Raw genomic sequence first — 13403 nt, forward strand, 5'->3', positions numbered from 1 at the left:
TACCGATCACTGTCCGACGGAGAATCACCATGCAAAAACTTATCAATGAAAGAAGAAACACCAGGGGGGAAAAAACAGGACGATTGATGTTTCAGTTTTCACGCAGTAAAAATTGAAAGAGCGCAGAAAAAGAAGAAGGAAAAAGAAGAAGAGAAACCCCCCGGAAAGTCTCCCGATGCTGCGTTCAATGGTCTTTTGAGGGGCGATCGGAGGGATGATCACGATGCGTCAAACTTCGCCGGATTGTAATGATGATATAAAAAGTGCCATCCGAGTTAAAGCGCGCTCGGTCTCTGCTGCTTAGTGGGCAGGTACAAAAAAGCAAATGGGATTGGAGATGAAACCGGGGAGGGGGTGTGACGAGAATAGAAGCCCGAAAGAGGAAAAAAGGCCGCACAAGCGCTTTGGCTCCGGGCTCAGCGGTGCGCACCCACTTATCATCCAATTAGAATAAAGAGGAAAAACGTCTCAGGGTTTTTTTGGGGCGGGGGGCGTTCACGAGCCGCAATCACCTGTCAGTAAATTGACTAAGTGATCCAGGGATACTTATGATAATCACACACCCCACCACGCAACTTGGCACAAACATTACCGAATTACGCATCATTTTTACGCACGCGTATTAAGTCATTGACAGCACACACCACCCCATACACACACACACACACACACACACACACACACACACGAGGGGAGGGGACCATGTTGGCGTTCACAAATCATCACCACTATGATATAACATAAATTAACACATTTCCTCAATTACAGTTTGGTTGATGTGGATTAAAAGTGAATTAAGATACAGTACAAAAGCCTGCGAACACGCGCGCGGGCAAGCAGGTGATGTAATTCATAATGAGGCCACGAGGCTCGTGTCTGCCACATATTACGGTGACACTAATGTTTGCATATACAGGAGATCGTGCTCGTGTAAGGAGACATTCAAGTGTAATCAGATTAGGCGTTAATTAGCAGATAATAAAGACTTAATGGGACAGGAGGGTAGATTATATTTGAAAGCAAGTCAAGATGCTTTCCAGACGAGATTGAAGGAAGTGGAGGTAAAGACTGATTCTTCATCTGAGAGGGAGGAAGAGACATATGAGGGTTGATGGGTGGACATAGAACATAGAATGAGGGGCCGGTTTGAGTACAATTTCAAAAGATGTCAAATTATTTCTGGCTCTTTTCTGCGTTTAGACTACAAATGTTATTCAAAAACATTTAACACTCCTCAACGCTATTTTACTGCATGCGCGCTCACTTTATTATGGCCAGATACGTGGAAAGTCTGCACAGAACCGGACGATTCTCTTTGTGATCTGTCATCTCGGGACATGAGGCACACCGGTCTAATCAAATCAATTGGATTTGCTCAACCTGCAAAACAAGCGGCGCGTCCTTTCAGCTTACAGATCGCTCTCCAGCTCTGAAGGACGACGCTGTGTTTGGTGAAAAGCATACTTGAATCCCCCCCTGCGTAATTAGAGGTCTCATGGCCGTGATGAAGATGGGGGCGGAGGAACGAGCCGGTTGAGCTTGTGTTAAACTATGCAAATAGTCATTTAGATGGATCCTGTTTTCATCCAATTATGTTCTTGAAACGAGCGCTGCTGCCACATTCACAACAAGACAGTGGCTCAAAAACAAAGAAGACTATCAGTATTGCAAAAATGTGCCTATGGACTGTATGTCCCCAGTTTGTATATTTTAAAGCAGATTACAACCTGCAACCTCAAATCAATGCTTCATATTAAATCACTAATAGTACTTATCACATTAATTCTGGTGCAAAGTAGGTCACACAGTTTGTATCTGTATGTAATCGATTATCTTTCTCTTTTGGAAACATGTTGATATAACTTAATTCAGTTTCATAGACCTTGTATATTGGTTTAATATTAATATTACATATCTCAACACGCTCTAATTCACATATGCAAGCTTAAAACCTTGAAAGATCTGCTCCTGTTGGCAACAGGTGACATCATTCCAACAATCAGTTATTGTAAGGGCTGGAAAGTCAAATTTCTACCATGTTTTAAAAAATAAACTTTTCGTGGCACAATTTAGTATAAATAACATGATGAATTTTTGGAATTTTTTCAGCTTTTCTTTCTTTAGAGTAAAGAATGTAACCTTTATTTTGGCCTATGCTTGTCAGTGTAAAAGAAAATACCTTTTATGCAACATAAAAGGTGTAGAAAATAAGACAGTCCTACTCTAAAAACTATTATTCTGATAAATGTATGTAAAGCAGCCGGATCCAGATGTAATTAAACTTAAACAAACATTAAACCTCACAGGCCGTTGGAGGATGTGGTGAGTTTTCCTCCAAATGATAAATGTTGTTGTGATGCAGGGGAATGCTGCCATCTAGCGACAAAACATTGTTACAGCACGCAACCATAATACCAGTTCGTTCCGGTAAACTTCATCTTTATTTATATCGTTACATTAGCTGATCTTTCACAATTTCACAGAACTGTACATTATTTCTAGTTCACACTTAGTGAAAGCTTTCAATGAATGCCATTGGAAAACCTCTGAAGGCACTAACTGACACGTTCAAGGAAAATCCCAAACAACTCTGAAATGTGACAATCTGACATAACTGCAAGAAAAAGAAGAAGAAATGACGGATCAAAAGGCAAAATAATGATCTGTTATTCATGAACACATTGAAAAGCTAAAATAAAAAAATTAGAACCACTGCCACCACACCAGATTAACCCTTTAACCCCACTTTTGAGCAAATGTAACAGCCGGTGCATCAGTAGTAGGAAGCAGCAATAGACTCAATACGACTACTTTACAAGAATATGGAAACAAGATGGTAATATTATGGATCACAACTGAAATAGCGACAAAACTCTAGATTTCAAGAGATGCTTTTGTATGACTATAATCATCATAGATGGCTAGTACAGTTATGATGAGGAGATGACAGGAACATTCATTTAAATCAACTAATCGAAACAAACACTATTAGTTGACTACAGCCTTAGATGCGACTTTATTCTCACTACAGTTGCGAGCATAAAGCCATGGAGTGGAACACAGAAGAGTGCAAACTGTCAAGCTCAGGTTAGATCGGATCAGTGGTCGTATTCCTTATCAATGAACTTGGCCATAGTAGATAGCTGGATATTTGTTGTGCCTTCATAAATGGTACCTGCACACAGAGACAAAGACAAGCATGACTAAGAATGACATTCAGCCAGCCGAGAACAGAGCACGGGGTCAATTTTGTTGGAATTCCACAACATGAAAACAGCAGCTTTCACTATCGGCAGACGAGAGAACAACAAGGTTATTATGCAGCTCGAGCCACCTGAGCTCTTGTCGGGGGGGAAAAAAATGGACGTGATGAAAGGAAAAGCGACATTCTGGTCCGACAGCTTCCTTGGCGGCGTGTTAGCGTAATGACACTCGCAGCACGCCAAGGTCAGACATGGGGAATTTCTTCTGTGTCGGATTACTTGGCCCCCTGGCAGCACAGCCAGTCCTATCAGCCCCCCCCCCCCTCCTTCCACCCCTCTGTGGTCCAATAGCAAAAAGCTACAGCTGACCTTCCTACACCCCTCGGGAGTCCTTTACACAATACATGAAATGATACTGTGGCAACTACTGTAAGTGCAACAACAACAGCAATACAACAACCTCTCAGGTACACTACATCTAACAAACTGTGCACACTGCTCAATACAATTCACGTCAATATTTGTCTGTGTATCTGTGCGATCATGCTTACCAACTTTACAGTCTCTGTAGTATTTCTCTATGGGGTAGTCTTTAGTGAAACCCACTCCTCCCATCCACTCTATGCATTTAGATGTAGTTAGGGTTGCAACCTGAGGAAGAAAGAACAACATTTAGGCTGCAGATAACACACACACACACACACTTGAGTCCTACATCACACCATGTTTATTAGAAGTGTGGTGTGTGGATCAGGAGGCGGCTCACCTCAGCAGTAAAGTATTTAGCCATGCAGGCCTCTTTAATGAACGGTCTGCCCGCCTCCTTCAGACGAGCGGCGTTATAGGTCAGCAGTCTCGCGGCTTCGATCTGCGTGGCTACGTGCGCTATTTGGTGCTGCATGCCCTGAAATACAAACAAAGTGAACGACGTGCTTGGCGGCCAGAGGTTAAGGGACACATGACTGACGTGTTATGTTTGGGATCTTTACCTGGAAGTCAAAGATGCGTTTTCCAAACTGCATCCTCTGTCTGGTGTAAGGAATTGTGTGGTCGAAGCAACCCTGTGCCAGGCCCAACATCTAGAGAGATAGAAGGACAAACTTAGAACCTTTGACACGGTCTACATAGCAGGCTTTAAATGTGAACTAACTAAACTACCTGAGCCGCAATTCCAATCCTGCCCTCGTTCAACATTCCAATGGCATACTTGTAGCCCTGGCCCATTTTCCCCAAGATGTTCTTCTCTGGGACCTGCAATGAATGTAGAGCAGCAAGTTACAGATCGGTCAGATTAGGTGTTTGTCTCGCTGCGTACACTGGACCCCGTGCTCGGCCGTACCTTGACGTTGTCGAAGTTGAGCGGGCAGGTGGAGGACGCACACAGACCCAGCTTGTTTTCCTTCTTGCAAATCTCAAGCCCCTCCGTTTCCCGGTCCACGACGAAGCAGGTGATGCCTCTGTATCCCTGTAGATCAAATCCAAATGATATGAATGTGGTCTAATATGCTATGAATACTCTTAAAGAATAGAAATAGAAGCAGGTACTCACAGCAGAGACGTCTGCGTTTGCCATCACCAGAAACACCCCGGCGTGCTCGGCATTACTGATCCACATCTTAGACCCGTTGATGATGTAATAGTCCTTGTGTTTTTCAGCGCGTGTCTTCAAGGCGAAGGCGTCACTGCCAGACTCGGCCTCAGACAGACAGAAGCTTCCAACCTGTGTGACATCACATCGCCGTTTGAGAGACCCGCAGGTAAGTATTGCAACACAAAACACAATACAGGGTTTTGGCTCTCCTCACCGTGTCTGTTGCCAGGCGACTGAGGTACTGCTCTTTCTGCTCCGGCGTGCCCAGTTTGGATACGAGCGTGTTGATCAGTGTGTTCTGGATGTCGCAGAGCACGGCTATGGAGGGGTCCACCTTCGCCAGCTCCTCGATGACCAGGATGGAGGAGAAGAACGTGGAGCCGGTGCCGCCGTATTCCGGATCGATCTCGATGCCCATGAGCTGTGAAAAGATAGCGAGTCAGATCTCACGGCACCTTCTTATATCTGTTAATAAGGTCTGATCCGATACATGCATTGATACACACTTACACCCTGTTCAAAGAGAGATGCAATCACTTCCTCATCCATGGAATGCTTTTCATCCATCTTTGACACAAACGGTGCAATGCGCTCTTGTGCATATTTTCTCACTGAAGAAACACAGAAAAGATCCCGTATAAAGTTTTCACGTGGAACTGGTTTTGGATGGTGTTATATTTGACTAGATTGTGTTTCTACCATGCCTACTATATTTAAAACAAACTAAATCTTCTATACCTCCTGTTTCTAGACTCACCTGCATCCCTCATCATGCCCTCCTCCTCTGAGAAGCTCTGTAGTGGAGGGAAGGAGACCCCCGCCCCGGCATCCACACCTGAGGACAAATCTGGTGCAGAGTTGGTGGACCTGCACCGGAAACCAGCCTGGCATAACCCCCATGGTCTGCAGATCTGTCTGCAAGACTGGAAATGGGACAGACAACAAGCCTACGTCATTGATATTAAGTGGAGATGAACGAGTGAGGTTATACATCATCCATAAGCAAAGCTGCAAAGAATCAAATCCTTTATTTTAGTGTGGATGATACATTTATGCGAGTTTGTACGCTTACATCATTGATGCTAGCGTTAGCCACGTTAGCTGTGGCGTGAAACATGAAGGGGCTACGTAATCTAGGATAATGAGTTATGCTATTTAAACACAACGATACATTGTGTGATATAAAGTAAGATGCACTAAGATGGAGAAATCTAATGAAGGATATGAAGTATGTACTCACCTTTGAGACAATCCTGACCAGAGGAGCTGCCATGGTTTGTTACAAAACGTCAACAACGTCAGTTCTTTCCCCACCCGTGATTCGACGAACATGGGTGTGGGCTGTGAATGGTCAACCGTGGTCACGTGACGCCAAAATGTCGTGTATATATATATATATATATATATACGTCTCTATTTTTGCACGAATAAAGCTTCATTGTCATACGTTCGTGGTACGTAACTCTAACTACAACCCTTACATTGAAAATGTAAGTATTCTAAAGTTATGTCTCCTTCCGGAAGGTTCCTTCTGCTTCCCTATTGGCTACAGACTTCTGAAGCTCCCGCCTTATCTGCTGAGCTCGGGTACTGCGCAACCTAACGGTTGTGTGCGTATGATGGTGTTGTATGAGGACAACGTTGTTTTTAAACGCATTTTATTCCAATACATTAAAAAGCCATAGCCTTACATGGTGCACAAGCTTTGTATGTAGAAACTAGAATATAAAATAAAGATAAATATTTATAGACTTAAACATTACTACTGATTCATTTGACATACGGCCAAATCAAAGCCAAACTTAACGTAAAATGATAAAGGTGATTATTTATTGTATTACGGGGTTGACATCATAATTAAATATATATTCAGTCATTCCCTTTAGATAAACAAACCCTAATACCATAATATAAATAGTGTTGCTGACACCTGACCATGCCTCACCTGTTAGCCACGCCCATCAGCAAGCAGGACACGGAGACTGAAATGTAACCCTGAACAATAGCCAACAGGCTATATGCTTCAAACATGATTAGAAAATACGTCTTATTTGTCGGCTTCTTGCTTTGTTATACACACGGAATCGACAGCATAGGTGAGTTACGACGTTTTTTTGTTGATTTATGACTGCTGGCGTATTCGAACGATGTGTTTACCACGGAGGAAACGGAGAAAAGGGTGCTGATGTTTCAGTGAGGAAATGTACACCGGACGAAGCCTGTTACTAGTTTATGAAAGAGACCAAACTACGGCTTTATTCCTTTCTTTATGTGCTTCTTGTTGCGTTAAATTGGTTCTAGCGTAAAAAAACGCATCTTTTGTATCTCCTTTCTGTGTTTGTGTAGTTCAGTGACTCATGGACAAGTTGCTATGTGTTCATCGATTTTTCCAGATATCTCCAGTGACGCCACATTAAATCTCAACAAGTACTCAATTGTAAGTCCACAAATTATTCACAGGTGGGCAAGAAGTGTCCACCCACCCCCAGAGTCAGAACAGGTAAGTACATAACTTACTTTCCCTAGATGAGATACAGTTTTAAATTTATATTCTGACATTAAAACACAAAATACCCTTCTTTGTTTTGACTCTTTCTCCTTTTCAGAAATATACAGAGGAGAGTATTTCCTATGCACTCACCATTAACAACCAAACACACCACCTTCATCTAAAGAGGAACAAGTACGACTTGTTTTTGTTGACGGTTTCCTCCTTTAAACTCGTGGTATTGTCTCTGATCAAACATTTCTCCTTCTCCTCATCAGAAACTTCTTATCCCAGAATTTTGTTCAGTATTCCCACGACAACAGCAATAGTTACAGAACATACCCAAAGGATAATGTAAGTCAAATGGTCTTCTCATTCTTTTTTACTTTACTTTCTGCTAATTTTAACTACACCCCCTGAAGCTGTTTTCTTGTTGTGTTCCCTTTTAGGTGCATTGCTATTACCATGGAGATGTGGAGGGATACGAGGACTCGCTGGTCGCCCTGAGCACCTGCTCCGGCCTCAGGTTGGTCATCATTCTTGTTTCTCCTGTTTTATTGTTCATTTATTTACTCTGGTTTTACGTTTGCTCCATTCCTCCACATATCAACATTTGCATTGTTTTGAAAGGTATAGTCAGTAATAGTAGAAGTAGATATTCAACTCAACTTGTGAAGAAGCAAAGTAGCTTTTCAGTACTTAAGAGGAAGTGGAAAATACTGTGGTTTAGGATTGCGAGACCACACCCTGCCTTTGGCACTGACAAGGGCATTCATGTAAAGCCGTATTTCATGTTGTGTACTGCTTACTCTGTAGAGGAGTGATCGTATTTGATAACCGGAGTTACGCAATTGAACCGGTCCTTCACTCTGTGACCAACGAGCACCGGTTGTACCAACTGAAGGATGTTCAGTCTGGGGCCTTCACCTGCGGCGTGCTGAGTGAGAATTCAACACAAAGCCACTCACCCTTTCATCCCGACCAATCGCTGACATCGCTGCTGAGGGTGAGGATGCTTGTCACCTTCAACCCAAACAGATATTGAGCCAGTATTAAGCTGGAAACGGATGTGGGTTTAACTCATCACCTTGCCTGTTTTCTGTTTGTTTCTACAGAGGAAGCGCAATCTACCTGAAACCAGTTATGTGGAGTTGGCGTTGGTTGTTGACAATCTCAGGGTGAGTGTATACAGTTCCATCTTCTTATGTCTACGTTTATGTACAGATTTACACGTGGAAGAAATACTTGAATCCTTACGCAGGATGGGAAGGATGAGTCTTTCATTCGTGCTATACTTGTATTCACAGTACAACTTTAAGAAACGGAATGAGACGGCAGTACGAGAGGAGATGGTGGAAATGGCCAATCTACTGGATGGGGTGAGCTTTGAAATACTGATGTTTAATCCAACAACTTGTTTTTGATAGTACTAGCTTCATATCATTTGTTTCTATTTTCTGTCATGCCGTAGTATTACAAGCAGCTGAATATCCGCGTGGTGCTCGTAGGCCTGGAAGTTTTTAAGGACAGTAATCCGTTTGATGTGAACGGCTCGGCGGGCAAGGTGCTGGAGAGGTTTGTGGCGTGGAGGAAGGCCGCGCTGCTTCCAAGGGTCAGGCATGACATCGGTCAACTCATTGTGTAAGTGTTTGTCAAGTAGGGCGGTTTCTTTTAGTCTGTTAGTTTTAGCAATCTGATGACATAAAACACATAAATATTAAGTTGCCGTCCTCACACAGGCGGATGGTTAACGGTCGGGTGTATCGACTGTTGTGATTGTTGACATTCCTGCTTTCTTTTCTAGTGGTCAGCCTCAGGCGTATGGAGGGGGTGTGCTGGGTATGGCCTTTGTGGGCTCTGTCTGCTCTGTGGCGAGCTCAGGAGGGATCAATGTGGTAAGTTCAACTCACTTTTAACCTCTCGCACCAGCTGACACCGCGGTGCTTTGGCAGCGGGAGCTATTCCTCCGAAACAGATACTCTTTACATTATTCATGGAGAGTTCTATAAGAGTGGGGTTCGTTTCTTATAAGCTATGAATAAGACAGAAGTCGGACAGGTTTAACTGGATCACTATGATGAGGCAACTCTGCTTTTAAGATTCTTTAAATTTTGAATTTCATTGCATTTAGTCTTCATGGAACTCCAAAAAGAGTGATTACAGACTTTCCATTAAAAATGTTTTAATCATATAACTTATATTCCACTTGTTTCCATGTTTGAAAGATCCTATCTTTCCTTATGTCCCAATATCTTGCTTTGTGGTTTGTTTTATTGTTGTCATTATAGTTGAAATATTACTAAGGTGAACATTTGATTCAGAATAATACATTTTTGGGAATAAATCATCCAGATTCTAAATGTATCCAATGTGTTTCATAGTTCAGTGACGACAGTCTGGCGTACGTCTCCACTGTGGTGGCTCATGAAATGGGCCATAACTTGGGCATGAATCATGATGATCAGCGCTGCAGCTGTGACGGTAAAGGCTGCATCATGGGAGCCAGCGCCAGGTACAACAAAATCACTTTTTTCTACAAATGTGTATATATTTGTATTGTGTTTGCAGTCTTTTGATCTTAATCTTCAACATGCTTCAAAGCCAATACACTGCCAATACAATTATGAATAGCAGTAACTAAAGACCTGTTCTGTACACACAGACGTCTTGGTGAACATGCGGCCAGTTGTGTGTACATGAATCACTCAGCACAAATAACGACTGGATGAGAGTGTCGCACATACGCAATTAGCGTGTACTTCTTATTTACTCAGGTTGCAGCTAATAACGCAAGAAGCGAATGTGCTGGCCTATTAAGAGCATTTTTTCTCCCTACAGCGGCTCCACCGCGTTCAGCACCTGCAGTGGAAACGACTTTGAGAAGCTGATCCTACGTGGAGGCGGTGCGTGTCTGCTGAACAAGCCCTCCTTCACAGATGTGGTCGGCATTGCAAAATGTGGAAACGGTTTGCTGGAGGGCGGAGAGCAATGTGACTGCGGCACTCCACAGGTGTGCTTCCTGTTCGACAACACATTATAACCACATGAATACACCAAAATACTTCCCTCGTGGCTGTTTCTATCTCTTTTTTTCTTTTACACACTGTTTCCTCTAATTGAGTGTGTTGACAAGGATTGTTTTTCCTTGTTTGTGTTTCCTACAGGAGTGCAAAACTAAATGCTGTGATGCGGCCACTTGCAAATTTACCCCAGGGTCTAAATGTGCTCAGGGCAGCTGCTGCAACAACTGTCAGGTTAGCGTTGTGTGCGTCTTAAACTGGTTAATCTTGCAGTGAGCAGAGGGACTAGTTGGGAGACACTTGGTCGTATGCAAAGATGGCTTTGTTCCATTGTTGTAAACTATGGGGTTTCTGTTTTAGATCAAAGTCGCTGGAACAAATTGCAGAAAATCCCTCAACACGTGTGACCTACCTGAATACTGCGACGGCAAGACTGCGTTCTGTCCCAGCGACTTCTACATCGTAGACGGCGTCCCCTGTGAAAACAACGCCGCGTACTGCTACGAGGGCCGATGTCAGACTTATGATTACCAGTGCAGATATCTCTTTGCTCCAGGTATGTTCAGCTATGAACAAACGACTCCAGATCAAAAATAATTGCTAGTTCTTCTACTGTCAGTATTCTTAATCAGTCAAGAGTGCATCAGACCAAAGCACTGACCTGGCATCATAATCTCTCTCTTTTTATGTCATAAATATTCTGTCTTGCATATCATTTCTTTGGTAGATCCAGCTATAAAGGCAGAAGATGTCTGTTTCCAGTATGCAAACACCAAGGGAAATCTATTTGGAAACTGTGGAAGGACCTCCTCGGGAGACTTTATCCCATGCAGTGTTGCGTAAGTATGTCTCTGTTTTTTGGTCAAGGAAATGCAGAAACTTTACTGTGCACGCATTTAAATTATTAACAGCACATTTTAAGATCTTCTGTTTGATCACAACAGACTTGCATACTTATTACAGTTGAATTTTATATTTCTCAATAAGATTCTGTAAGGATGTGATCAGCAGGTAAATGCAATTTGCTGAATATTCCCTATTTGAAGATGGGGATGGCCATGGTACCTGATACAAAGTCTGAATGTGGGTCAGGATACGTAGATTAGATCTTTGCTTTCTGACCTCCAACCAACTGTGAAGTAATTGTTTGTTCTTTTCACCGGCACTGCAGCGACGCCATGTGTGGAAAGGTGCAGTGCACCAACGTTGACGTCAACAGGCCTCCCACCGGCGCCCACGTCAGTATTCAAATCATCCAAGACGCCACTTGCGTCAACGCAGACTTCAAGCTTGGCAGTGATGTGCGAGATCCCGCCTATGTTAACCCTGGCAGCCCGTGTGGAAAAGGAAAGGTGAGGAGCTAATGACTGCAGACTATTTGAGGAAACGTCAGCAGGTTGTGATGTGATTTAACTGGTTTAGCAAAGACAACAATGTTATTGTGAAAGGGAAGATGACACACAGAGAATCAGCAGTTTAATCTTTCGTAGGTTGATCAATTGAGGTCACGATTATAAGCCCAAATTACAAAAACTTTATTGTTAATATGATTTATTATTATTTTAGAAAATCAATCAAAATATGCCCTCTCTTTCAGACCTGCCTGGACTTTCACTGTGTCAACGCCTCCGCTCTGCTGGCCGACCTGGGCTGCGACGCTGAGACCACCTGTAACGGTCGAGGGGTAAGGACGGGCGGCTTCTTTAGAGACGAACACGGCTTCACTCAAAGCACGACCAACAGGGACACAGTATGACTTTGCTGTCGTTTTCCCTCAGGTATGCAATGATCAGGGACACTGCCACTGTGAAGACGGCTGGGCCTTCCCTAACTGTGACAGAGCAGGCTGGGGTGGCAGCATAGACAGCGGCCCTTCCCAGATAGGTGGGTTCACACTGATTCTGCTAAACTACACAGACGGTCTCAGCACTGATTTTATTTTGAGTAGGATTACTTTAACTGTAACTTCTTATGTTGTATGTCTTGAATGTATGTTCCCTGACCTTTTCTCTCTCTCTCTCTTCTTCCTCAGACTACTCCCTCAGGGATGGCCTGCTCATCTTCTTCCTGTTGGTGGTTCCTGTTATGGTTCTTCTCATTCTGTTGCTACTCTACATCTACAGGAGAGATTCTCTGGATATCTGCCTTAAAAAGAAACGTGCCGGGTACAGTGAAACTTTACACGTAGCGACATGCAACTGCAGTGGTTATATAGTAGTTTTTAAAAATGAAATCAGTATGAAATCAGTGTTGTTGGGGTTTTTTTTGTACATAAACAGGACACGTAATACAGAAAATGGCAACGTGAACAGCAATGGTCCGACAGCTGCCACAGTCCAGCCTCCAGTAAGTCCTCCTGCTGACAAGGTAAACATGTTGATTTTTTTTAATTTCTTACTCAATCACTACAGTTAAAGCAGCTAGATGTTTATGAATGCTGGCTGATTTTCTTTTAATTTCCTCCCTGTTAATTTTTAAAATAAATGAATATATATTATTACATTTTTAAAAACCATACAAAACGTCTGGTGAAAATCTGATTTGAATACATTTTTGGTGCAAACATTGACTAGTTAAACACAAATCCCTGGTTAAATTCACTCTAAACCGCTTACGATCTTTGTCATTAATTCCAGCCTCAACATCTCCCAGCTACCTCAGCTCCAATCTCAGGGTAAATACTTGAACACGATGATCCACATGATCTACTGTCAAGCAGAACTGCTCCTCTTTAACCCGTTTCCCTGCTGTATTTCAGTTTCAGGTATGGAGAACTGGATTATTGGAATACAGACCCAAGCATGCCCCCCGCCTCTGAAGGGCCACCTCCTCCCAGGCAGGGACCCGGAGTGCCCAAACCAATCCCACCTAGGCAATTACCACAGTGATTTATTACCCTCTACATATTGACATTTGGATTGTGAATTTCTGGAATTTAGGGAAAGGATTTTATCAAATCAAAAACAATCAGCACTGTATGAAGAGCTATTTTGAAAATGCTCTGACTCTTAACTTCTTGCCAGCACCTTTTATAATGATGTAGGCTACTGTAATAACATGGTGGTGGAGGCTGTTACTTATTTATTATGTGTGTGTCTTAT

At 42.9% G+C, this 13403-nt stretch overlaps 2 protein-coding genes across 2 annotated transcripts; one reads left to right on the forward strand and one right to left on the reverse strand.

The window, feature by feature from the left end:
* Positions 1-2422: 2422 nt before the first annotated feature.
* acadsb (acyl-CoA dehydrogenase short/branched chain) lies at positions 2423-6136 on the reverse strand. The gene is made up of 11 exons (XM_076143653.1): positions 6035-6136; positions 5552-5717; positions 5305-5405; positions 5009-5215; positions 4753-4923; positions 4543-4668; positions 4362-4454; positions 4193-4282; positions 3970-4107; positions 3755-3854; positions 2423-3175 (listed from the first exon to the last, which is right to left on the reverse strand). Exons 1-11 carry the CDS (start codon positions 6065-6067, stop codon positions 3099-3101), a joined length of 1302 nt encoding a protein of 433 aa, XP_075999768.1. The 5' UTR covers positions 6068-6136; the 3' UTR covers positions 2423-3098.
* A 594-nt stretch (positions 6137-6730) lies between these two features.
* On the forward strand, positions 6731-13332 carry adam9b (ADAM metallopeptidase domain 9b). Its single transcript, XM_076143644.1, has 22 exons — positions 6731-6890; positions 7188-7294; positions 7401-7477; positions 7561-7636; positions 7732-7808; positions 8099-8288; positions 8398-8460; positions 8590-8661; positions 8754-8923; positions 9087-9177; positions 9664-9794; positions 10121-10292; positions 10447-10536; positions 10663-10858; positions 11030-11141; positions 11474-11654; positions 11900-11986; positions 12081-12186; positions 12335-12467; positions 12582-12669; positions 12939-12976; positions 13061-13332. Exons 1-22 carry the CDS (start codon positions 6824-6826, stop codon positions 13188-13190), a joined length of 2454 nt encoding a protein of 817 aa, XP_075999759.1. The 5' UTR covers positions 6731-6823; the 3' UTR covers positions 13191-13332.
* Positions 13333-13403: the final 71 nt, after the last annotated feature.

This window comes from Genypterus blacodes, unplaced genomic scaffold (genome assembly GCF_046128005.1).
Source record: "Genypterus blacodes isolate CSIRO-AG114 ecotype Tasmania unplaced genomic scaffold, CSIRO-AGI_Gbla_v1 ptg000026l_1, whole genome shotgun sequence".
Classification (NCBI taxonomy): domain Eukaryota; kingdom Metazoa; phylum Chordata; class Actinopteri; order Ophidiiformes; family Ophidiidae; genus Genypterus; species Genypterus blacodes.

What these genes read in the sequence shown, in the direction of transcription:
- acadsb (XM_076143653.1), bottom strand. Translation starts at nt 6,067, where the DNA reads ATGGCAGCTCCTCTGGTCAGGATTGTCTCAAAG. An exon ending in GTCGCCTGGCAACAGACACG is followed by an intron (nt 4,924 to 5,008) that starts GTGAGGAGAGCC and finishes GATGTCACACAG; the next exon opens with GTTGGAAGCTTCTGTCTGTC. An exon ending in CTACAGAGACTGTAAAGTTG is followed by an intron (nt 3,176 to 3,754) that starts GTAAGCATGATC and finishes CTCTGTGTGCAG; the next exon opens with GTACCATTTATGAAGGCACA.
- adam9b (XM_076143644.1), top strand. Translation starts at nt 6,824, where the DNA reads ATGATTAGAAAATACGTCTTATTTGTCGGCTTCTTGCTTTGTTATACA. An exon ending in GTGACTGCGGCACTCCACAG is followed by an intron (nt 10,293 to 10,446) that starts GTGTGCTTCCTG and finishes TGTTTCCTACAG; the next exon opens with GAGTGCAAAACTAAATGCTG. An exon ending in ACCTCAGCTCCAATCTCAGG is followed by an intron (nt 12,977 to 13,060) that starts GTAAATACTTGA and finishes GCTGTATTTCAG; the next exon opens with TTTCAGGTATGGAGAACTGG.